General features: G+C 47.0%; 1 protein-coding gene across 1 annotated transcript in view; it reads right to left on the bottom strand.

Moving 5' to 3' along the window:
- Positions 1-18,995, bottom strand: part of BAG2 (BAG cochaperone 2) — a 105,795-nt gene extending 86,800 nt beyond the window's left edge. Inside the window, exon 1 of the mRNA XM_069606177.1 lies at positions 18,500-18,995. Within this exon, the coding sequence (XP_069462278.1) occupies positions 18,500-18,627 (128 nt within the window). The 5' untranslated portion in view covers positions 18,628-18,995. The remainder of the gene's footprint in view (positions 1-18,499) is intronic.
- Positions 18,996-26,891: the final 7,896 nt, after the last annotated feature.

Genomic DNA, 26,891 nt, shown 5'->3' with positions numbered 1-26,891 from the left:
GATCTGGCCAAGACTGCACTGTGTTCAGCATCAGTTTTGGGCACACCAAATTATGAAAAGGCCTTTGTGTTGTATGTGCATGAACGTGATGGATGTGCTTTGGCTGTATTAACGCAGGAACATGGAGGGAAGAATAGGCTGTGCAGCTACTTTTCTTCCGCCCTTGATCCTGTCGAATGTGCTTTGCCAAGATGTTTGAGAGCTGTCGCTGCTGCTGCTGCGTCTGTAAAACAGAGCGAGGGAATGGTCTTAGGCCATGCTTTAACCCTGATGGTACCTCACTCTGTAGATGTTCTATTAAAGAGAACACAAACACAACCCCTCACCTCTGCACGATTAACGAGATACAAATTGATCTTGTTTGCTACGCATATTAAAATTCAGAGGTGTTGCGTTCTGAATCCGGCTGAACTTTTACCTTTCCTGCAAGGTACTGCTTGCAGTGACGAAGCGTCACATGACTGCCTTTACACCACAGAGCAAGAGACTAAAGGCAGAATCGATCTGAAAGATACTCCTTTGACAATCCACAAGGGGAGCTGTTTTGTGATGGCTCTTGTTTCAAACTTCCAGATGGTACATCCACAGCTGCTTATGCAATCACCACATTGAGCACGATTGTGGAAACCAAGAGAATCACACATAACTCTGCGCAGGCCGCAGAGATTATAGCATTGACCCAAGCTTGTGAACTTTCCGAAGGGCTTACAGTAAATATATATACTGATAGTCAGTATGCTTTTGGGGTGGTTCACAACTTCGGCAGACTTTGGGCAGAACGAGGTTTCTTGACCTCGCATGGAACTAAGATTCAGTACGGCTCCTTGATAGTACGGTTACTCTCAGCGCTTGCACTCCCAACTCAGTTAGTAATAATGAAATGTGCAGCACATCAGAAAATCATAGATGATGTGGGAAAAGGGAACGCTTTCGCTGACCAGATAGCCAAACAGACTGCCACTGATCTCTATTCAGAAATGTATACTTCAAGGGAAGCCACAAATGTTTGTACTTTGGATGAGGGTATTGAATCTGTGAAAAGTATTCAAGCTGATACCACATTAGAGGAATCTAAGAAATGGGCCGAGGGTTTGGCAAGATTGGATGATGACGGGTGTTGGGTGGACGATGATGGTCGCTATGGCCCATGTCCCCACCCACATCTGTGCACAGAAGGTTACCAAAATGTTACAAAATGTCTGGGTGAATGATAAAATCTAAAAAAAAAGCTGAACGTTTTGTTCAAAGTTGTATGATTTGTTTGCAGCATAATATGGGAAAGGGCACATCGACTCCAAGGGTAGTTTTGCTCCACCTTCTGTCCCTTTTGAGGTTATCCACTTTGATTTCATTGAAATGGAGCGTTGCAACAATTATAAGTATGTACTAGTTGTTATCTGCGCCTTTACTAAATGGGTTGAAGCCTTTCCTGTTAAGGATGCCACAGCAATGACAACGGCGAAGACCATGCTTAAGGAATATTTCCCTAGGTTTGGTTTGCCAAGGGTCATGTGGTCGGACAATAGTCCACATTTTATCGCTGCTGTAATTCTGCAGATATGCGTGGGATTACAGATCGATAAACGGTTCCATTCGGCTAGACATGCTCAAAGTACTGGTTTGGTAGAGAGACATAACGGCATCATAAAGAACAAGCTCGCTAAGACATGTGCCGGCACCAAACTGAAATGGCCGGACGCCTTACCGATCGTGTTGCTGTCAATGAGAACGACCCCACAGACTAAGACTGGGCTCTCCCCATTTGAGGTGGTTATGGGTAGGCCAGCTAACATTTGGAACTTACCTAAGCCTCGATCGTTGCGCGACATTGAACATGTACTTCTTTCCGACTACTGTGGCCAGTTAACTAAAAATTTGTATTTGATTTATCAACAGGTGCAAGAAGCCCTCCCCATAAAGTACGAGGGCCCAGGTCACAGAATACAGCCTGGAAGCTGGGTTCTCGTCAAATCATTTGAAAGAGCTTCCTGCCTCGCACCGCGTTGGTGGGGTCCGCATCAAGTTCTATTGGCCACACAGACCGCAGTACGAGTGTCGGGGCGAAAGCATTGGATCCACGCATCACATATCAAGAGGATTCCCTTCCCTTTGCCACACGATACAGAAGACACAGAAATCCTTACCAGCGCTGCTCCCAACGATCACGTAGCATCAAGCAGCATCAAGAGTGCTTCAGAGACACTCCCTGAGCCCGTGGCGCCTGGAGAAACAGTCGCTTTATCTCCACACTCTCCTACAGATCCTTTTTCGCCATTGTCAGGGGCTGTCACGGATCTGCCACTTCCATCAGGAAGCAACGACACGTTGTTCTCAGATCACGCAGTACCAGGAGTCATAAGGTACAATCTGCGCCCAAGGAGTTAGACTTACTGCACGGTTCGGCTGTGCCACCAGGAAAAATCATCGGAGGGCTTGTCTTTTTGGCCCGTTCTTTTGTACGAAAGGAATTCTGTTGGCTGGGGTTAGGGAAGGACTAAGAAAATGCGTGATCAGGAGATCGCCAGCAAACGACATGTGGAGTATTCGTTTGAAGAAACAATGCCGGCAACTCTCCCACTCATACGGAACAAATAAGAGACTGTGTGCCTAATAGTAGTAATGAACAATTGAATGTGTGGGCCCCGAAAACGTATTGTTGTCTTGTGATTATGTTAATCGGCTTCACAATAGTAATTGCCTTAGGATTCAGGTATTTGGAAGAAGTACATCTGCTTGAAATTTTGTTACCTACTGAAAATGTACCTACTGTTTCTACACCTTTTGTGCATCTGCACACTCTATCTCCTAGAGACTCTCAGCACAGAGTTACCACAACAACACTTTATTACTCATAATGAATGCCACACATGCCATTTTTAATAGATCTAATTGTTGGGTCTGCTCGCATTTACCGCAACATGGAGACAAGGGGTTGGGTTGGTATATTCATCCTTTACCTCTGACTACTGCATACTATGCATCTTTAAAGGCACTGTTCTTTGGCCGATGGAACGATAGCATCTCAGGGAACTTTGATGGAACTAATTTGAATGATTTTGAGAGACGAGTTCTAACACCCCTGGGATGCTCACTTTTTGCAAATAGGAGCAAGCTTAATGTTGCTTCTATTAGGCCTTCTGATAAATTGTCTCGTCCTTTTCAATCTCTGATCTCTTTCAAGATGGCTCCTATAGGCAATAGGGAAGCAACGCCACCTTCCTACACTGTTAACCACAGCCCTGATTCAGTTTCTTTCTGCATACAGAGGAATGGTACTCAGTCAATGGGTGATTTCAAGGGCTGCGCCAAGGTTGCAAATTTGAACAGTGAGGCGAGCCTGTCTACTTTGTTTGCGGTAATGAAGCTTTCCCATGGTTACCTAGGGATTGGTAGGGAACCTGTTATTTAGGGATTCTGTTATCCGGGGTATTCATAGCAAGCACCATAGAAATCTCTAAGGCTCGTCCAAGGCGGGACGAGAATGGCGATACTTCAGCACAAGTTCTGGGTGACGTCGCTAAATCCTCTGTAACTTTTTGGGGGCAAATATTAAATTCTGAGGATATTAGAAGACTAGCGAGAGTACTGGAGAGGACCATCAACCGGACCACTGACATACTCTATAACATGACTTTAGAACAAAAAGCGATAAGGTTAGTGGCACTTCAGAACCAGATGGCCTTAGACGTCATCCTGGCTGAGCGTGGTGGAGTATGTAAATTAGTGGGGTCCGCTTGCTGCGTTTTCGTGCCAGATTCCTCCCCAACCATCTTTAAGGCAATACAAAATCTGCACGTCCTTAGTTCAGAAGTGCATGTTCCTGAGGGAAACTGGGATCTTAGTGCTTGGTTCTGGGACTTCTTACGATCTTGGGGATGGAAGCTGCTTTCAATCTTGCTGCTCATTTTGGGTATACTGTTGTTTTTCTGTTGCTATATACAGTGTCTTCCTGGCATATGTTCGGTGTTAGGAGGATGTTGTGCACAGGCGATGGGAACGTTAGGACAAAAGGTACGCGCCCCAGAGAAAATGACAAAAGAATTTGTGTTGAAAGAAATATCTGTTTCTGACTTCATGGCGATCGATATTTCTGATAGTGATTCAGGGTATATGGACATTGAGACGTGTAGTTACTCGTAAAGTGACTAGAAGTAGTTTAGCGCTTGGCTTAGGCCAAAAGGAGGGTTTGTTAAACGGGAAATCATATTGTGCCTCCTTCTGTAATATATATTGGCCTAAGTCCAGTCGCTCTGCGAAGAAAACCACATTTCAAATGTGCCAATTTTAGATCGACTTCGCCGCCATTTTGGGATCATCTGCCATTTTGATTTCTGTTCAAATGTAACTCTGTGTTCTAAAATGGTGAACTGTGTTTCCAACTAGTAACTGAGCCTTACCGAACCTTGCACTTTAGTATATGTTTAGACTGTCCGTCGGCCGAATGTTTAGGCTGAGTAAAGAGACCTTGTCCCATGCCTGACTTGTGGTCTAAGGATTGTCTGCACCAATAAGCCTGATCCACGGACATACATCGACACAATGTAAAGCAAATATCGAACGTGGACACTGGCTGAACTGCATTGTGAGGGACATGTGCTAAGGCTCACTGCTAAATCCGGGAATACACTGTTGCCATTGTGACTTATTTGTATGTAAACTAAATGTAATCCGTGTGCATATTACCGTACAAGCCATAAGTGAACTCGGCACCAACTCTAGACCATGGATTATTAACTTGCAGAGGGGCTGGACATTATTACAAAATTGTATAAATGTGTGAATGTCCAGATGTCCAGTACCTCTCACTTCTCACACTTCTCAGCCCCTGCACCATGAGCTGGCCGTGACTCCCACACTGGTGATCTGCAGACAGTCGTAGCGGAATGAGGCGGGTTGTGCGCCATCCCACACGGCTCTGCGCCATACCAGAGACATCCCCGTGGGCTGCGTCCAGAGTGCAGCCGGCAGCTTCGGACGTTTGCAGTATCATACTGCAGTGGCGCCTTGTTAACGAGGCCTGGAGTGGGCCAGGGAGGCACATCGGTGAGCTGCAGAGCCGCCCGCACTGCAAATCTAATGTATCCCTGGACCTTGGAGTGAAGAGTGGTGCGAGTGGGTCAGCGTGGTAAGAGCCATCACCTACAGCCCTGCGCCTTGCTTGGATCACTGCGGCCCCAGGGTGCTAGGACTGCGTTGTCACTGAGGTACCACCCATACGAGCGCAAGGTGGGAGCCCATGACTGGAGTGTATTGATCTGCTGGATACGCTGCCATATGCATGTCTGGGCCTCTGTTGACACAGAAATATAGAGATGCATACTGGTGTGAGGTCCCAGGCATGAGGCAGCTAGGTGCAGGGCTGTACCCAGAAGCAAGGAAGGCTGAGGAGGCTCAAGTGCCTGTCGCAGGCGCTACAACCCAGAAGAGAAGGAATCTGGAAAGACTCTGCAATGGGCCTACACTAAACAACCTGAGGTGAAGAAAAAGCGCCTCAGAAAAAGTGGGTAGTCTTTGCGTACCCTGCACATGAAGATACAGAAGTACTGGGGGCTTCACTGGTTTGCAGCATTGGGAAATCATTACCCTGCTTTCCAGTACAGTGAGAGAGGCATTGTGTGCTGGTGAAGGTGTGCGATTCCCCTGTAACATTGGAGGGGAGAGTGACTAACCACGCAAAGGAGGTGTTGAAGGGTCCAGTGGTGGGAATAGAGGCCCTCCAGAGGTATAGGAGGGAAAAACGAATGCAAGAGATGGAGCTTACCATGGCTACACCCGAGATGACAGCTGTGGCCACCAAAGAAGATATTAGGGTATTCTTGTGGAGATTAGGGCCGTGCGGTCGGAAATCCAATCTTCGAATGATATGTCTGAGCTAAAAGGACGGAGAAACACCCCTCATGGTCGAGAAAAAGGTGCAAGATATAGTCGACCTCCTGTTTCAGAGTAAGAGAAGTAAGGAGATCCATACTGAAAGAGTGCATAGAGGAGGGAAAGGTCTATTATTGTGAAATTCTGGTCAAGGCAAAGGAACGACAGGAACTGGAGGACGATGATAAAAAGATTTTTCAGGACCTGTACGGCCTAACTCTGTCCAGGAGACGGGACTGTAGACCCCTCACACAATGGCTTACTGAAAGGGGGACGAGGTACAGATGGGCCTACCCATTTGCGTTACAATTCGAGATCAGTCAAGAGGAGTACCGTGTAAATGCAGCAATGGCAGCGGCTCAAATCCTAAACTCATCTGCCGTGCCAAGAATGACTAAAGAGGCAGCATCTATGGAGTCGCAGGAACAGCGCCTATCACAGAATGGCCTCCCACAATGAACGAGGGGAGCAGGAGGTTGAAAATACAGGAAGCTGAATAGACCCTCACCAGTGAAGTGGACTGGAGGCTCAGTGTTTATGGGATGGTATGCTAAACGTTGCTTGACTCCCTTTTTAACTATGAGAGGTAATATGGACTGGATAATGGCTTCCAGCGGGTGGGTACACACCTCTTGTGGCCCTCTGATACGTAGAGGGAGCCTCTGGGGAAGCGTTCCTGATAGGTTTGATTTACATATTGTTGATAATAATTACAATTAAGGGGGGATTCAAATGGGGAATGGGTATGCAACAGGGAAGTAGTGCACAATACTAGTTGAATGGAAGTTTTGTGGGTGGAAGTATTGTGGACAAGGAAAACAACCTTTAACAGATGACTAATGAGGGTGAGTTATACCGGGTTGAATACCGGTTGACCGCGGAGTCTCTCAATGTTAAGGGGATGACGAAAAGGTCATTGGTCATAAGTGAGTTTCAAAAGGCGACGTAATGAACATGTTCATGCAGGAGACCAGGATTAGAGTCAAGGAGGAGCGCCCCTTGAAGGGCGGGTGGCATAGGGGAAGTATACTGGGACGAAAGTGTTGTGAAGAAGGGATGAGTTGGGATTCTCCTACACAAAAGAATGAGACTCTCCCATGTCAATATGGTTAAACTGATGGAATGCAGACTTGTAGTAGTATAGGGGATACTTGAGGGGTTCCAAGGGGTTATTGCATTAGTATATACCCTCTACCAGGGTCAAGCAGAGTTCAAGCAGAGTGAAGATCACCAAATGAATGAAATGCCTTTATGAAGCTAACTATCCCCCAATGTTGAATTACTGTATACGGAAATGGAGCTATGGTCTGTGAGAAACCTTAGGGTATTATCACTACTACTCCCCTGGGATCATCTGCACGGGTGGCCAGGGAAAGACCATCACTTTGGATCCTGACCCTGGGGGTAGAGAAGCGAGGGAGGATCACCTGGGTGGAGGGTCCTTGAGGATTGGGAGTGAGAGCTATTCAGGCCAGACACAGTATTACCCATGTCTCTTCCAAAAGAAACCTTCTATTCCAAAGCCAGTAATGGGATACTGTTATCTGGATTCCATTAATCCAGGAAAAGGTACGAGATAGCATCAGTCCAGATGTACCAGGAAAAGGGTTAAATATGGACTGCTTGTTCTTCCGTGGCTCTTGAGGCAATACAGGCAATGCAAGGAGAACTGGTCATAATTGCAGGGGATTTTAATTCATGGGCAGACCCAAACATAGAAAGATCCTCACTGCGAGACATGTTATCCCCCTTTTCGCATTGATGACAAATCTAACCCTCCACAAACCTTTATGGGCTATTCTAAATCAGCCCCCCTCATTTTCCCACACATGACTTTTGACAGTACTGGGACGAGGAAGAGGAAACTAGGAGTAATACACACCAACATACACCACTTTGGTACTGCGATGAGGATGAGGGCCTCAGAAGTGTACCATTGTAAAGAAGAGGCATGTGTTGCTAATAAGCCTAACTATAGTCAGGCAATTAATGAAAAGGACACAGACCTGCAACCTCTTAACACAGCTCTGGTCTATAAAATGGATGTGTGCAGGAGAGGAAAGAGAGACGCTATTGGGAGCAGATGGAAGCTGTGGTACAGTTGTAGAAACACCCAGAGGACCGGAGCAGCTGAGCGTCGGGGTAAATGTGAAGTAGGAGCAGGAGCTCTGTGGGACAGGGGCGAGGAAAGGGAAGGAGACCAGATGCAAGGTCATCCTTCCTTCCAATTAAGAGACTGCTTGTTCTCCCGTGGTGCTGCAAGAACACAAGAGTGTCTTAGGGGTAGAGTGAATCCCCCTGTGCTGAAGCGGTCCAGTTTGTAGCCTGCGCGATGCCAAAGAAGACTCCAAAGTGAGCCAGTGAGTTTTTCAGAACGAGAAAACCAGTGCTACTTTAACAGCGAGTAAAGCGCTATTGTCTATGAAGCTGAAACGGATCAAATGTAGTAGAGTGATCGCTTGTCTTGTTAAAGGAACAAGCACGTTTTTGAAAGCCTTAGAACGTTGTGAATTCTTCCTTTGTGAATCAATAAAAGTTTCCTGAAGTGGTTTCAATCCTAGCAGGAACGTTTTCGTAAGTCTTCAGCAATAGAATAAAAGTACAGCAACCAACAGTTATTGAATTCCGAACTAAAAAGAAGTATAAAGGAAGTGAATGCCTATTGAATACTGAACTCAAAGAGAACTTTGACTTTAAAAGACAACAGTAAGACGCTGAAGGCAGAAGGCCTGTTACACATGAAATTAACTTAGAAATGAAAGACTAATTGACTATTGAACTGAAATAAAACACCATATGCTAAATCTGTGTTGCACACCGAACAGATCCAAATCTTGAAACTGAATAGAATTAAGCAACATAAAAATAGATGAAAGACTGTGTTAAACTATTAACTGCAACTGAACACTCTGCCATTTGGAAAGGGGTGTGTGACACATGGTGGCAGAGTTACGGTGCTGCTAAGAAGAAACCAGAAAAGTGCAAAGAGCACCCTCTTAACTCCAGAAACAATAAAGGGAAGCATGTGAAAGTAACTTGATGCATAGGAATAAGTGTCAAGGAACCTGTGTGAGACATTGAAACCTTGCGGAAGGGCACCCTAAGGCCTGGCAAGGTTGGATTGTTGTGTTTGAAACTTGTAGACAGGAACCCCAGGATTGACTTTGAATTAAATGACTTTTGAACTGGAGAAAGGTACATTTCAAGACTCTTTTTCATGGAACTTTCTTGTGTTTGGGGGAAGGGGAGCGGAAAGAAAACTGTGAGTTGGAAGAACTGTAAGTTGAACACTGTTTATTTTGACTTTGACATCTCTACACATTTGTCAGTTCTAGTTGTGAGGGCAAGAAAAGGTTTTGGACACAGAGGGACTATTACTTTAAACTATTTGACTCAGACTTTCCTTAGTTTCGTTCAGGTAGGGAAATACCACCTTAGCCTAGGGCAAGTTAGGTCTTCAACCATCCTGACATTTAAGCTGATAAAGATTCTTTGTTTGAACTTCAAGTCTGTTGTCTGTGTCAAGAGGCGTAGCCAGGATTGTTTAACTCGTGTGGCCTGAAGCTAATGTAGTTGGGCCCACCGCAGTGACATTAACATCTGTAAATGCCCACACAGCACTGCTCAGTGGGCATTTACAGATTTTGGGTTGGCCTTGCCTGCTCAGGCACTACTCTGTCTACGCCTCTGTGTCTTGCTTCATGATGCCTTCGCAGGTCCCAGTTGACTTTGTCAGGACTGGGCCAACTGAATGCAGTGAAAATAACACTGCTCCTGAAAATTCTGCACTTGCACCAAATGCTCCCTATAGAGATCCCATACTAATATTTCTCTGAGCTGAAGCATCGACTTACATGCTTCATGTAGCGGCGTAAAAAGCAGAAGTTGGCATATGCAACCAAAGTACAGTGGGGATGGGATTGCCTGATATGTATACTTACTACAGGGAATGCCCAGTGTCATGCGATAGTCGCACACTTACGCGTGGATAAAGACAAACAATGGGCAGCCATTGAGAATCATTTACTGCAGCCTGTAACGGTGAGGAAATGGTTATGTGCAGCTTTGAAGTCCCTCCCACCCATAGTGCGGGGACATGGGATGCTGGACAATCTGTGGAAACTATGGAGAAGCGAACTGAAATGCTATGTGGCCCTCAACATTGAGTCACACAGGGGGCCCTCCAATACGAGATGCGATTGTGTAGCCACATTGTTTCCAGGCCTGGTATGAGGCAGGACTTGAAAGGGTGGGGCAACTGGTGAAGGGCTGCAGGTTTGTCATGCTGGCAGAGCTGGAGGAAGGACTGCACATAGGGGAACTGTCGGTTTTTATGTACCTACAGTTGAAGGGGATCCTTATGTCCGATAAATGGGAAGCGGAATTGCAAAGGAAGTTGACAGAGATGGAGAGCATTCTTGCACTGCATTGACAACGAGGGGTCTGGCGTTGGGCATTTATGGGTCTCTCCTCCTGGCGATGGTGTTGGAGGAGCGAATCCTACAGGAGAAGATGAGAAAGAGATCTGGCAAGGAAGCTGGATGACAGCAGTGGAGGATGCATCAATGGCCATTAAACATTGAGTGCATGTCAGTATAAACTCCATGGGTTGATGTTGCTCTACAGATGGCAGTATGACCCAGTGCGCCTCTCCAAAATGTACCCAGGGGTAGACCCGGCTTGTTGGCAGGGGTGTGTTCAGAAGGCCACAGATTGGCACATGTAGTGGGCATGCCCAATGGTGCAAGGGTTCTGGAAAGAGGTACTGAGCTGGATCAAAAGGCTAGATGGGATGGAAAGAAACCTAGATCCATTACTGACACTGTTTGGAGTGGAGGTTGTGGAAGATGAATGGAAACGATTGCCTAACATGATACCCTTCTCTCTTCCTGCGGCAAGGGCATGTATTGTTATAACCTGGAAGTCAGCTAAACTACTGGGGCAACACATGTGGGCACTCAAAGCGAGAAACATTTATGAAATGGAAAATATCACGGGTCCCTACATTACCTACATCTGTCTAGGGAGATGGAGCAGTCTGTCTTTCTTCAGAGATAAAGGGTTAGGTGATTCTCCCAGAAATATGCTGGGTACCAGTTGCCCCACCGAACCCGTCTTGAGAATCTGGTCATGTGGGAAGCCGATGCGGGTAAACTTCGAAGGATATGTCGCTGTTGGAGGACAATTGTCAGCATTGAGAGGAGTGCCCAGTGAAACACCAATGAGTGAGAGTAACTTATTTTTTTGATTGGAGGACGGTAGCTATAGCGGGTGGGGAGTAGGTTTATAGATCTTTGGGGAGGGGGAGGTCGTCTTAAGAAGAAAACTGACTGTATTGTTATGAAGTTGTGTAAGAACTGTGATGTTTTTACTGCAATTAAAGAAAAACAAAAAGCTAGACAAGAGTAAAGTGGGATTATGAATAGTTTTATACACTGTAAATAAAGAAAACATTATGGATAAATAGCGCTTCTCAAAAATGTCAGAGCTGGTCTTAATGTTAGGAAAAGCCCATACAATTAGGCATGCACAACACTTCCCACCAGGTTAAGTTACATCAATCATCAAAGCACTTGACAGTTCTTATTACTTCAATGGGAGCCTTTCAGTTCAGCAAAATCCCATTTGGACTGTCACTGCCAGTGTTGAAAGAAAGATGGACCACCTGCCACATGATGTGAACAATGCAATATACTTCCAGGATGATGCACCCATTTATGGAGAAGCTGCCTCAGCACACAACAAAATGCTAGACGCATTATGAGTTCGGTGGTATATGGTAAAAGTGGCAGTAACAGAATTACCGCCATTTTTACCACACCGCTGAATAAGCAGTCGGTGCTAATTCTACCAGCGGAATTAACCCCAGCGGAATTAGCGCCAGTGGAATTACAAGAAATTGCTGGTAGAATTAGCGTTGGGGCTAATTCCGCAGTCGTAATTATGTCCAAGATCCAAAACGGTAATTCTGCCGTATTACAAATTGAAATTCCACCAAAATACTGCTGTAAATGGGCAGTAGTTGAGCCAAAAACGCAGTGCTGTTATCTCCACCACAAAGGTGGATGTAAATGCATACAGGTGAAGGTAAACAAGTGACAGGTGCATCCAATCCACCCACAAAGACTGCAAAAGGCCTGCACCTGACTCAAGCACACTTCCCAATACCATGCTGCCACTAGCTGTTGTGAACTGGTAGATGCAGCTCCTCCTCCAGATTGAACTGTAAAGGTAGGAACAGCAGCACAGGGCGCATAGAGGAAAGAGAGGAGAGACCATGCAGGGCGACGGAACACCCTATACCGGCTAAAGAGAAAGACCGTTGCAGAGCTATTCACCTTGATCCATGACAACAAACAGAGCAGGATTAACACCAGAACTGCCTTTCCCCTGCTGCTGCATTTTGTATTGGTCCTACATTTCTTAGCAACTGGCACCTGCCAGCACACTGTGGGCATGCTGCAAAGCACGTCCTAGCCCACATTTTCATATGTGCTTGTCCAGGTGCTGGAAGCACTCCTGCGCTATGCCTCCATGCACAACTCTCTAGCCATCACCCTGGCACATATAAATGCCATCAAGGTGCGTTTTTAGGCAGCAGCTCACCGGCCCTACGTATTGCTGCCCTGGACAGCACCCATGTGGAGCTGGTCGCCCCCCAGGCAAAATAAGTATACCGCAACAGGAAGCAGAATCACTCCATGAATGACCATGTGATCACACACTGCTGTGCCCGCTTCCCTGGTTCCACACGCAATGCCATGGTACTGCGGAACATCACACTGCCTGCATACATGGAGAGCCACAGAGGCCAACGGACATGGATACTGGGAGATTACAGGTGGCATCAAACAAACTGATCCTGCAGCACCAGTGGAATGCTATGTGAAGGCGGGGTGGGGGGTGCCGGGGCATTACCACAACTGAACAATGCACGCCCCATCAAGGCCCTGTACATGCAAGACCTGCCTTCTCAGCCTCTCAGCCTGCACATGACAGCCACCAATCCACAGGATAGATCATGCAGGACAATGCATGATCAAATACCAAACAATACACACAGAGGACCCGCAATGCAAGGGACACATACCTACATTTAGAATGTGATGGTTCAACACTGCACAAAGACCATGCAACACTGGCAGAAAGTAATGCCATTTAACCTAGTAAGCATGTATGTGAAGCCATAATGGAAGGAACTTAGACATGCACAAGAACAACAAATCACCCATCAGGGCCCATGCATGGTAGCAGGGCACAGGCCCAACAGAGGGCATCTGCACACTGCAATGGGAATCATAGACCATGAGAGTGACGACCGCTGTTTGTGAGCTGCCCTCACGGTGTAATACAACAATGCAAATGTACCACTATAGTGAATGGTACTGCATGTATCAACTGGGATGAATAAACATGTTGTAGGACAATACATGGAAAATGTACGCACGGAGTGTCCATCAATATGCACTTAGAAAAGGCAACACATCCACAATGCACTGTGACTGACACCTGTGACCTTTGCAGGTGACTCTGGATATCCCCAGCTACCATGCCTAATGACACCTGCGCGCAATCCATGTACGCCACAGGAGATGGCTTACAATGAGGCACATGTCAGGACCAAGGTGTGCATAAAGCAGACCTTTGGCCTGCTGAAGGGTCGTTTTTGGTGTCTACACCAGACCGGAGGGGCCTTGATGTACAGGCCAGAGAAGGTTGGAGAAATATTTCTTGCCTGTGCCATGCTGCACAACATCTGCCTCAGGCAAAACGTCCACCTACCACCAACCTCCCAAACACACCCATTCCATCCCACCTCCCTTGTGCCCATGTAAAGGGTGCCTCTTGCCCTTGCAAGCCTGCTCAGGCACCCTTGGGGTCTGATGATGCAAGGAGTGGTGCCTTGGGGTGCAGGGCACAGATCCCTCTGTGGGGGTGATGGAGGTGGAGGGCTCGTACTCCTGGCTCTGGATGTGCTGCAGTGTCAATTGCATGCAGTATTGGAGGGACTCAGTAAAGGCCAACATGCCCTCAGTGTGCTCCCTCATCCTCTGCCCAACAGTGGAGATGGCAGCGGTGGTCTGGGTGAGCTGCCGGCACTGGCAGTCCAGAGACCAGGAAATCCTCCTGGATGATCCCTGGAGCTGTCCCTGATTGCCTGCAGATGCTGCACCTGCTGTCCCGCCAGTTGTTCCACGGATGCTTGGCGCTGCTCCATGGCATCCAGCCTTGCCCATATCGCCGTCAGTGTGTGCTGTTGCACTGGATGCGGGCTATGGAGAAGGATAGAGCTAAAGCAGGGCGACCAAAAGCACCTGTCGTCTTCCCCCTCGTCGTCCTCATCATCAGGAGTCCTATCCCTTTCAGTGTCTACACCAGCCTCACTTTGGCGATGCCTGCCTGACACAGGTAGTGAGGGGGTTTTCAGGGGGCAGATGTGTGGGTGCAGGTGTGTGGATGGCACTCTTAAGTATCTACACAGGGGCCAGATGTAGTGTATTTGTGATGTTATCTTTGATGTCCTGGGTGTTAGTCTTTGCAGTGCATGGTGGTGGCGCGAGTTATGGTTGCTTAGCTTACCATAACTGGCGAATTTCAGTTTTTTTGTCGATTTTACCTATAACCATAGCGTCCCCTTAACAACGTTTTTTTTACTGAATTACATAGGTTTTTAGTAGTGCAACTTAACCATAACGTCCCTTTAACAAAGTTTCTTTTGACTGAATAATAGATATTCTTATCAACTAATTTAAAGTTAAACAATGTATTGACCTTGGGGCTATGAATGGCTGAGTGGAGCCAGCAGAGTTTCAAACGTGTCCTAGTCTGAAGACAGGTGCATAACCCGCTGAGCTCCTCCAGAGCAATAATGGCCATAAGCTCTGCCTAGAAGCCAAATATTGTCATGGGAAGTGAAGTTAGGCGAGATGAATGTGGGGAGGTACACACACAGCTTGTGGGTCTTTGATTTTTACCAACCCACTGACTGCCCATTGCCATGCTAGTTTTTATGGGCATTCCTACCTGCTTACTACATGATAAGCACTCCTTGAGCTAGCTCTCTGGGCACTTTTCTGGCTTAATTGCAGCTATAAACCAGTTAAACTAACTCCTGGTGTAGTACAAATGTTTTATTTCATATATATAAGCTGCATGCATGCCCTTGCAACTGTTCCTTGCATTGCACCAGAGGCGTTTTTATGGGAAGGCAAAAGGGGCACTTGCCCCACGCCCCCACCTTGGCAGGGGGCCCCCTAAGGCTGCCTGATCTAAAGAAGTAAGATTCCATTGTTCACCAGACTTAAAAAGCACACGTTAGGATATTTTATGGGGTGCTGCTGAGGCTCTAATCCTATTGCCTGCCGGTTGTTGACAAGTACATTCTGCCTTGATCAATCCATCATGTAATGCTTTCTGTGTTCACTGTGGTATGCAGTCTGTGGGCCTCATTACGACCCTGGCGGAGATTGTGGTGCAATATGCACCATGGAGCACGGCGGAAAGCTGCCGATGCCGCCATGGGGGTTGGCGGATTCACCGCCCCATTCCGACCTTGGCGGGGCGGTAAATCCCCAATCCCCATTTTACCCTTCCCCATTCCCATTTTTGCCCCATAGGGTATAATGGGAGTGGGGAAGGCGTTAATTACGCCACCGTAGAATACGGTGGCGTAATTAACAACAAGGTCCCGTAGCGCCATGGATTTCTCCGCCCGGAAAAACCAGGCGGAAAACGGCTCCATGGCGCTACGGGAACTCGTAGTAGGGCGGAAGGGTCCGCCGCGAATACCGCTGGCGTAAACCCACTCCGCCAGGGTCGTAATGAGGCCCTGTGTGTTCACTACTGCACAACTCCTGTAGCATTCTTTTCTTCCTGGGGGAATTATGATGATCATGTGCAATAGCCAAAGCTGATATTCATATTGATAAATTGAGTGCCACATTGGTTCAGAGGTTAGCTCAGTGTGTTAAGGACTCACTGCAGAGATATGTGTTCATATGTAAGATTAGAATAGCACATTCCAGCAAGGCTGGCTGAGCCTTTCCTATGACTGAAGTTTATAAACCTACCTGCATATAAACTTGGTATTGCAGCACAAGAGGTGCTACTATCAGCCATGCACCTGCAACAGATAGGGGTTGCTGTACAAACTAACATGTCATCCGTACTGTGAAGGTCTAAATATTGCTTTGTTCAGATGGGCTGTTGTAAAACTTAGGCAATAACCTCCAGCGATGAGCATAAACTGTCAGTCCAAAAGGTGAATAAGTATCCAAATTCAAGACTGTGGAACCAAAGCGTTCATGCTTGTATCGTGGCTTTCCCAGCAGATGATAGTGATCCTGGTCTAATCATCTAATATCTCTTACATTACTGTGCTGTCTTCTGTGAGGTTTGCCTCCTCACAGCTGGTGGCATCGCTTAGCCCATTACTTGATCTTTTTTCTTATGTAGGCCATTTAGGTGGAAGGGGTGGTAGACAGAAGAGAGCGGACCAGATGTTGTCGGTCTTGGGCAAGCATATTTTAAAGTCTGCTCATTGGACCCAAAAAATGGTTTGCTTTTTCGTAAAAGTCAAAGGTTTTTCTGCACGTTTGTAAATGACAACTTTCACAAGCCAGTGTTTCGGAAGTATTTAAAGCTTTAAAATACAAAAGACAAACCCAGATTAAATCTGTTAAATCACATCAATTGGTATGCTGGTACTTATATACTTCATTTGATGACAGAGAGGATGAAGCTAGAATCATTGACATTTTGGGTAAAACACCCTTCTATAATATTTTGTTTTAAAACATTCATGTTTGCTAATGTGATTTGTGTACTTTCCAAGTTCGTTTTATAAAATGAGATTATTTTAGTTCATGGTAAGAACTGGAAAATAAAGGGTTCAAATGCAGACACTGCAGAGTTGACACACATCCCAGCTTCACCCCTTACCAATGTGTGATCTTGGGCATTCCATTTAATCTTTTATTGCCGAACCTCTGAACATTGTCAGTCTCTAAACCTTTCAAAATGGTCAGCCTTTCAGAGGGATTTCCTTCTCAGGCTATGATCTTCAAAAAAGCCTCACTCTTCGTTTCACTGGCTATAGTGTTGCTTCCACTATAATAGTGAGCATTGATATATTGCACGCCACAGGCACGTGTTCTTTTGATCTCTAATGCTAACACTATTTGACAACCATGCCCCACTTCTAATCTCAGTCTGTCTGAATACAGACACTCCCCAGGCAGCCTCTAATCTACATCCATTATCCATGCTACAGTATGGGTAGCTTTCTTTTTCCTTCCAACTGGTCTCCTCTATCCATGCTTGAGCACTTTTGCATTCTGTGAGGCAGCTAATGTGAGTTCTGTCTATTCTGGATTGCATGTACCGTTTACATATGGTCCTGCATTAATACTTCCTGGATGCTACTGATGAAAAGTATCCTGTATCTATACTAGAACAGAAGTAACCTCTTCGTAGACGGCTAATGTTAGCCTTCAAATACTACTTGTTTGTAATTCTTATTAGAGCAAGAATGGAGATTGTAAAGGGGCTAAAAGGGAGTAAACATGCTTATTTTCAATGCTGGAGGCAGCATATCAACCTATGCGTTATAGGTTGTGATCACAACGAGAAGGGGGGGATTGCAACCAGACATTCTTGATCACTAGTTAATTCCATTGGTTTGGTGGAGGGGGGGCCCAAGATGTTCGTGCCGAGGGCCCCAAACGTGCTTAATATGTCCCTGCATTGCACTCCTGTTGAAAACGAAGACTGGCAAAGCCGGCAGTTTTGGTTGTTGTGTAGGCATTTGCCAGTAACTGCCATGATACGCCCTGGTATTACATGTATTTGTCAGCTGTTGCTGTCTTAGGACAATGAAGGTAATACCATTATATGATATGATCTGGCTTTTATAACGCGCCTATACAAATGTTTCAAGGCGTGAATCCAATGATGGCGATCTAATGGCTACACAAAAGCCAGCACTCTGGGCTTTTTCAATGTGTATTTGCCTCGGACTGCAGTATAAAATGTTAGAACCGGAGAGCAGGGTCCCGCTTACATTTGACAACAGACTTCCGGCATTTAAAGTAATCAACAGTTATCTATAAAAAAATATTACCACTCATGGTATTCTCCAAGTCTAAAGTACAGTGCAAGCCGCTTCTGGTGGTCTATACACCTTTGCCTTACACACGCAATGGGCCCTCTTTGCGGTTACGGAGCCCGACAGTTCCTTCCTGCCAGCAGCTACCCTTGTAACCAGGGAAAGGCGGTGCTTTCTGCATATTTATCGTTGAAGAATGCACAACAGCTCGAACTGTAACAGCTTTCAATTAAAAATTCTATTACAGCAATCTATACAAGAAGAGTGCATAGCTGACTCGGGCAAGATGGTATATGACTATATAACTTGCAGGTCACACAGATCCTCGCAGGAGGCGCTCAACCCCCTGAGTTAGCTTGCAAGAGCTGTTCTGTTCTAGTGAACTGAACACGCTCATCATCCGTCTGCATAGTAGAGGCATTTACGTGCCAGCAATGCTCACACCTCTGTATATTGAATGGCTCGCACATTGTATCAGAAAAACCCCTCGTTTTAAAACAAGCGGTAGAAAGCGGGGGCTCTTACCTGATCTCCAGCTCGTCTAGCGCCTCCAGCAGGTGACTGGAGCGCACGGCCATGGAGGTCGACCGGGCGAATTTGCCCCCGTTGTGCCCCTCCGTGGCCGCCTTGGCATGGATCTTGGCCTGAGCCATTCTCCCTTGGCTCCCGTCCGATGCTGGCGGGCAGGCTGGGGTCCCGGGCTGGGGGTCAGACCAGGCTTCCACGCGTGAACACGGCGGCGGCCAAAGGAACCAGAAAGCGTCTCTTGGGGGAAACGAGGCAGCGAGTGAGTGAAGCGGGGATTCCTGCTGTTTCTCGAGGCTTCCCACTCCCGGGCCCCTCCTCCTCCTTCTCCTACTCTCTCTGGCTGCTCCCGGAGGAGACGGCTGCTGACAGTTCAAACATTGCCTAAGAAGGGCACACGCCGCCCCCCACCGCGCGGCTGTCCCCCCGCACAACCAGAGCAGAGATTACAGCCTGTGATGGAGCCAGGGCGCCTGTGGCCATCACTGTGCCTTGTAATGATGTAGCGGGCGCAATTGGCTGAGTAGTGGCGTAAGGCCACTGCTAAACGTATACAATCATAGCATTGAGACAAACTTATGGACAAATGACGGGTCCTAGACATTTATTATTTACAACAAGGATTATAAAAACCAAACTTCAGGTGTGTGCTTTTGGACACTTTCGAGGTCAGGAGGATCTATGCCCTTTCTCGCCAGCTTGGCCTGATTACAGTCCAAACGCCCAGGTTTTTGTAAATGGGGCTTGTGGCCATTATGGCTGGCGCATTCTCTTTTTCTGATGAGGACCGTGCTGCCACACCTGAGTGGGTCTATGGCTGCTCAGCCCCCCCCCCCCCGCCCCCCAAAAGTACCTTCAGTAACATCCTCTCTCTGTCAATGCATTAAGGATCCCTGCTGAAAAGAGTTCCATTCCTTTCACTGATAAGTTCACCCCAACCTTGTGAACTAATACAGGACTGCTCAACGTGACCCCCCTTGTCTGATAAAGTTTATTCCCCTGCAAAATCCTGCTTTTCCTTTGCTCACCTTCCTTCTGGCTATATTAGTTGCGTTGCTGGGATTCCTCCCCCCCCATAGTCTTCTTGGGAGTTTTTCAGATATGAAGATTTCTGTATCTCTCCAACAATGGGATATGCCAGATAAAGATATGCACACATATCATATGTTAGCTGATTTCTCCTCAATTTGAACCAGTTGTTTCCCCCTAAGTGGCTAACTAAGTGTTCAGGGGAGTCCCTGAACCCAAGCAGATCTGCCAACTTATCGCAGAGGGCCTCCCATATCATGCCCGGGGTGCCCCACCATGCTGTGGTGGTTCTCTTGAAATGTAGGCTATGCCGTGTGTCCTCAAGCCACCTCCCTGTTCGCGTCACAAACGATTGCCCTTCACTCCACAGCCACATGTAAGAGTCCTCACCTGTCAAAAGAATGTTTCTGGTTAGATCAGGTGTTCCCTTACATATTTTTTATAACACTTTGATGTCTATCCGCCCACCCTTTTCTCTTGCGGGGGGCCTAGGCCCATGGGTGGAATTTTAGGGGGGGGACAGGGGTGTTTGTCCCCCCCCCCACTTTCATGGCACACCATTTTGTCCGCATTCATTTGGCTGGGGCACCTTTTCTTCAGATGTCATGTCCCCCCCAAAATTTTCAGCAAAGTTTCTCCACTGCCTAGGCCACCCATTCATGGCGTTGTTGCTCCCCCTATGGGAAATGAGTGAGTGGCATATTCTGCTGGGTCCCAGCCTGCCATGCAGGCACTTTTATTCATTGTAGATTGAAATTGGAACCTGCTGAGGGACTTGCTATTCCTATTGATAAACAATATAAATCGATCGTCTCCCATTTCCTTGCTGGTCTGTTTTGGACTTCCTCAACCCATTTACCATGCTTTCTTTCCCCATGCGTACATCCTCCCTGGCCAAGCCATCCTCTGCTGCTGCACTTCTGGTAATAAATTCACTCACTCTAAACGCCCCAAAATATGCAACGCAAAAGCCGCTCTAAACAGCACCACTTTGTATGTATTTGTGCTCTTCCAAAATGTTCCATACTTCGCTTGGTACTGAGGTCATTTCCTGTTCTGCATCCGGTCATTTCCTGTTCTGCGTCCGGTCATTTCCTGTTCTGTGTCGGGTCTTAGCTGCCTGAACGTGTCCAGCAGAAAGCGAGACAAAGCATCAGCAATATCATTTGCTTTGCCCGCTTACCCTTTATTTCAATGTTGTGTTTCAGTGCCTCTTTTGTTATAGACCTTAAAACCTCCAGTACCAGTTGGCATGCTGTGGCACCGTTGCTTATTGCCTGTACCACCGCCATGTTGTCTGACCAAACGGCCAGCTCCTTGTTACTTAGCTCTTTGACCCACAAAAATATGGCAATCCAAATGGGAAGGATTTCCAGCAACGTGATGTTCCTGGTCCAACCTTAAGCCTGCCATGCCTGTGCCCAGGGCCCTGCACTCCATTTATTGGCCAACATTGCCCCAAAGTCCTTGCTGCCTGCCGCCTCTCTGAATAACACTCTCAGATGTTCTCTATTCAATGGCATGCGCCATATGACCGCCCCATTACATTTCTACAAAAATTCCACCCACATTGCTAGATCTTTTTTTAACATTCTTACCTAACTTCATGTGATGATGTCCTTTAGTTGCCTTTTTTGTCTTTAGTTCAATGCTTCCTGCAAAAATGCGACCCTGCGGCACTACCCTAGCTGCAAAATGGAGTTTTCCTGCTAGGGACTGGAGCCCCTTCACTGTTGCTTTTTCCTTTTTTTTTGTTGCAATGGCCGCTGTTGTTGCTAGTGAGTCCTATATTTTATCTGCAGGGATGCGGCACTCTCCCTTTTCAGTGTCAATTTCTATGCCCAGGAATGGCATTGTTTGGGATGGGCCAGCTGTTTTCTCTTGTGCCAGTGGAATACCACACTCCACTGTGATTTCTTTGAATTTTCTAGAGTCCTTTCACATCAGTGACCCCCATTGGGCCTGTAAACAAAAAATCATCTAAATAAAGTACTATCAATGCGCCTGGCATTGTCGTCTGCAGGACCCATTGCAAAAAACAACTCAGTTTTTCCAAATAAGGCACATAAGTTGGCACAGCCCATTGGTAAGCATTTGTCTACACAAAATGTATTGACAAAAAGAAAACATAACCATGGCTGTGAGCTCCCGTGCATGGGCAATAGCCTGAAAGCCGACTATGGGGTCATTCCGAGTTTAGAGGTGCTGCCTCCAATACCGGGTCCGGTTCCGGTCTGGCTGAATGGGGACTTACCGGGTCAGTCCGACCCTGGAGGACCCGGTAAGTCCCCATTCAGTAAACCATTCCCCATTCCCATTTGAGCCCCCATAGGGCTCAATGGGAATGGGGAAGGCGCTAATAACGGTACCGCAAATTGCGGTACCGTTATTAGCTCCAAGGTCCCTTAACAGTAACCGCAGGAACGTGTGGTCAGACCACCCGTTCCTGCTGGGACCTGCTAAGGGACCTCGGAATTGAGCGGTAAGGGTTTACCGGCACCGGCATCCTTACCGGTGCCCATTAACCCTTACCGCCTAACTCGGAATGACCCCCTATGTCTGCCTTTGCTAATATTGCCCCTTTTCCTGCTTTCCTTCCTACCTCCACTGCTTCCTGGAAACTGGTGTGTGACACTGCTGCTTGCATCTCTGAGATGCCATCATTAACTGATCTGCCCGGGGGGGGGGGGCAGGAGGGAGGATAAATGGTCTATCAGTCTGTATTCCCCTTTCTCCTTTTTAGGGACTAGCCCCAATGGGGAACAGATGTACTCTGCAAAGGGTATTTTGTCCCAGGGGCCGCTCACCCTGCCCAGGTCAATTTTTTTCTGTGGGCCTCATTATAAGGCTGGCACTCCCGTAATGAAGTGGGCCGGTACGGGTCCGGCCCCCTTCATTACGGGAGCACCGATTACGAGCTTCCCATCGCTGCACCCGGATCAGACGTCTGGTAAAACCGGACGTCTTTTCCGGGTCCCGCGAGGAGAAGAGGAGGCAACAACGGGACACTCGTAATGTGCCTGTTATTACCTCCCTCCCCATTCCCATTGAGCCCTATTGGGGCTCAAATGGGAATGGGGATGGGTTCCTGCAACGAGGACTTACCGGGTCCTCCTATGTCGGAGTAACCCGGTAAGTCTACATTGCAGGAACCCGGTAATGGAGTAATGAGGTCTTTCTCCTCACAATTCCCTGCTCTTCCCTCACAGATTTGAGGTTGTTTAGAATTTCCTGCGGCCCTCTGCCCTAAAGTGGGATAGTAAAACCTTGTTTGAAACCCTGCAAAATGAAATTGCAGCTCTCTTTATCGGGGCTTGCCTGCAACTATTTTAACAGTGCCTGTAACCTGATTGGTGATCTACCCAGGCCCAGGGGGTGTTTAACTTCCACTGCTCTGGTAGAGCCCTTTGTACATTTGGCGCTGCTGTGACCTGCCCCACATTTGCTACATTGATGTTTATACCTGCACTCATTACCTCAATTGTAGCTGCCTTTTTTGAAATTCCAGAATATTGCTGAATTTCAATTATGTGTGGCTCCTTGTACTGTAGGGGTACACTGTGGTGTGTTGCGAATGTATGTCTTTGGCCCCAATGCTTGTCTCTTGCGAAAGGGCTGCCACCCTTTGTTTGGCTGGTCATAATTGTTGCTGCTTTTATGTGTGTTGTAAAAGTGGGGTTTCCTTGTGTGTTGTCCGGCATGTAAGTGTCCCCATGGTTTATCCTTGCCTTTAATACACTGGATAAATCCAAGTTCGCTTGCTCCTCATCCCATCCTAAATCAGGTTAGCTGTCCATTGACATCTTAAATCCCCTGTCATAGTTGAGCCAGGCATCTCCCACAAGATTTGTAAACCTTGTGCACTGTGTGCTGGTATGCTAGTAATGCAGACCCTTCCTCCGGAAATGTTTCCAGTGTTATGGTCCCCAAAATCTGAAAGCTGACAGCCAGTTTTGGAAAGTGTGTTCCACTGGTTCCATCTTTATAACATTCCTTTCATCCTCATTGTTGTGATATTTATTAATATCAAATCCTCTTCTCTGGAAGTTGAATAATGAAAATATACCGATAAACTCCTTCCTCCATATTTTACTTTCTTCTCAATGTGCCATGCTAGTATTCTTTTAATTTTACTCTGTACTATTCTCCCCACTTTGTGCCTTCCAAATATTGTTTTAAATACAGCATCCTTTTCTATAACTTAATTGGTATTCTTTTTAATGACCCTCTTCTTTTTTACCAATGCGCTCACGTGCTCCCACTCATCATCATAAATTGTGTCTGTGCCATCTGTATTTGTTGCATCAACCTTCTTTTTTAACTTTCTTTTCACCGATTCTTTTTACATACTTTCAGTCTTTTTTAATACTTTTTTTTATCATGCTCTCCTTTTTTATTACGCAAAACCTTTTCAATCTTTTTTTCAAGATCCCCTCCGTCTGTAACAGTGTTATTTCTTTTCTCCTTGCGCTTTCTCCCAGTAGCACCATTTGCTGCTTTCCGGGGGGCAGGTTAAGCAATTTTGTCCTCTCTTCTTTCTTGAAGGGATCTCTGCTATGTCTGAATCAGATGCAACTTCATTCTCACTTTCTTAAAAAAAAAGGCTGGGAAACTGACTTATATCCGTGGACCCAGTCCAGCCATGTTTCTGTTGAATTGCTGCTGCCAACTGTAAGGCAGGCATGGCATCAAAGTAAGACAGTCACAATTGACCACAGTTCCAGGGTGTTTATTGAACCTTACTTATTAAGGGTGTGATAAACGGCTATCTAAACCTAAATCTAAGATGGGAGCAAGCTACAACCATCAATTAATAGTATGCAGTCCTATTGGCGTCTCCTCAAAATAAAAGGACCTATACTAAACATCCTATTGCCAATCCTTACCGCTATTTTACAAATAGTGTGGGGAAATGTTCATGAAAAAGAAAGAAGTGTTCACAAAATGATAAGTCAGGATGTTCAGGTTGTTGGCCGCCCTTCCCCATGGTTTCAGCACGAGACAAGGCGGTTCACTCGAGCATAGCACACTCTTGGGCTTCTTCGGCATGAGGACATAGTTCTGTTACAAGCATCAGGGCCTTCTATGCCCAAGTCTCTTAAATTATCAAAAGCCTCTTCTCCAGAGGGCCTGATGTATCAAACAAATGAAAATGAAAAAGTTATTTTCCAAGTATTCAAGTAGGTTGATTCACTCTTCATCCTGTATCCCTCTCAGCTGGCCTCAGATCACCTTTTGTACCACAATCTTCTCTCGAGTGACTCACGGTTCACCCCGGATGCCCCTCAATCTGGCTCAGATCCCCTTTTCACAATTAGTCTCCCTGAATCAGGCTCAGACCAATTACAGTTTGTATATCTTTTCTTGGGTGACTCACGGTTCTCCCCTGATCCCCTCAGTCGTGCTCAGATCCCCTTTTCACACTATGGGCCTCATTACACAGTAGGCGGTGAGCCATGGCGCTATTAGCGCCATGGCTCATGCCGGTAAAATACTGGCACCGCCTTGGCGGAAAGGGGATTTACCGCCCCATTCCAAGGTTGGAGGGGCGGTAAATCCCCTTTCCGCCATTGCCCTTCCCCATTCCCATTTCTGCCCCATAGGGCTCTATGGGAATGGGGAAGGCGCCAATTACGGCACCGCAATTTTGCGGTGCCGTAATTAGCTCCGAGGTCCCTTAGCGGGTTGGATTTTAACGCCTGCAAAAAGCAGGCGTTAAATCCCCCAACCCGCAAAGGGACCTCGTAGTAAGGCGGTAAGGATTTACCGGCACCGGTATTTTACCGGTACCGGTAAATCCTTACCGCCATCCGTGTAATGAGGCCCTTAGTCTCCCTCAGCCGGGCTCAGACCAATTACAGTTCTTATATATCTTTTCTCGGGTGACTCACGGTTCACCCCGGATCCCCTTCAGTCGGGCTCAGATCCCTTTTTCACAATGATTCTCCCTCAGCTGGGCTCAGACCAATTACAGTTCTTATTTGCAATTGAAGACTTTGGAATGTGCTCAGGGTTTGGCTTGACCCGTTGCAGGACCACTTTGATTTCACAGTTTACAATTTTCCACTCTCAGATGGATACCTTACAGAGACCTTCTAATGAGCACCCACATGGCGCCCGTCCACTCTGTATATGGCATCTACTTCGATTTCAAAAGTTCACTCACTCCTTGGATATTCAATTATATTCGTGTTGCTTTGTTCTTTGCATATTTCTTAATACAAAGTTGCCGCTTGCAACCTTTGGTCTAACACAGACCGGTCTGCCATCAGTCTCCCCGACTCACTAGGTGGGCTGACTTTACTGGAGCGGCTTTGTTGTCAGAGCCAAGGACAGTACAACAGCAGCAATTGCTACCCCCTGCCTCGGCTGTTGATGCAGGAAAGTCCCAGGTACTTTCGACACACAAATGCACCTTTCTTCAGCTTTAGTTCCCGGTCTTATGTTTCTTATCCTTGAGGGTTTGTGAAAGTAACAGTTTTCTTCCCCTGAAAAGGCCAAGGGCAATTCCCTGCTTCCAACCCTTTCTGGTCTCGCCGTCTTTCTCTTTGTATTAAACTGACATCTCGGAACTGTTGCTCCATTGGGTGTTTTGCCTCGCTCAGAGTGTGCTTTCGTGCTCCTCCTTTTATCTGCTGTGTGGGGAAGTCAGGTGTGTGTAATTATCAGTAATTGCCTGACTCTGCCTGACCATTGTGTTGCGACATGTCAGGTACACAGCTCTGGTGTTAGTCCGTTGTCTCTCACAGTGAACTGTCTGTGAGAACTGGTTTGTATTGGGAAAGGGGGAGGGTTGAGATCCTAGATATCCTACCTGGTAGGATGGAGAAAAGGTGTCACAAGGAAGGGGATACCACACCTCGCCTTCCGGTGTATATGATATGATACGATATGGCATTTGTAGCACACCTATACACAAGTCGCGATGATGCAAGGAAGGAGGAACAGAGGGAGGACAGAGACAACCATTTTACTAGGCCAAGTGACATTGAGATTGCGCAAGTGCAGGGGAGGGGACATTTGCCAGGGAAAGGGGAGGGGGCAGTGCTGTAAATGGGATCAATACATCGACAAGAAGTGCGGCCAGAAGGTGGCAGGTGCAAGGGTAAGTGCAGACAGCAGGTGTCCAAAAGTGCAGGGAGGGGGACTGTAGGAAAAAAGATGCAGACCCAAGTGCAAAGGTTGCCGGGAGGCGGTGCGGGTGTGCAACTTGGCGGGCAGGGACCTGGGTCATATATCAGAGGGTAGCCAGGTGACCAGTGCAGTATCAGACAGGAAATCAGCCGGGAAGAGGAAGAGAGAAGGCAGAAGCAAAGAGGAAGGTCTTGAGGTGCTGTCGGAACCAGAGATGGTTCTCCTCAAG

This window comes from Ambystoma mexicanum, chromosome 4p (assembly GCF_040938575.1).
Source record: "Ambystoma mexicanum isolate Mex_15411 chromosome 4p, UKY_AmexF1_1, whole genome shotgun sequence".
Taxonomy (NCBI): domain Eukaryota; kingdom Metazoa; phylum Chordata; class Amphibia; order Caudata; family Ambystomatidae; genus Ambystoma; species Ambystoma mexicanum.
This window is presented reverse-complemented; position numbering and strand designations above follow the sequence as displayed.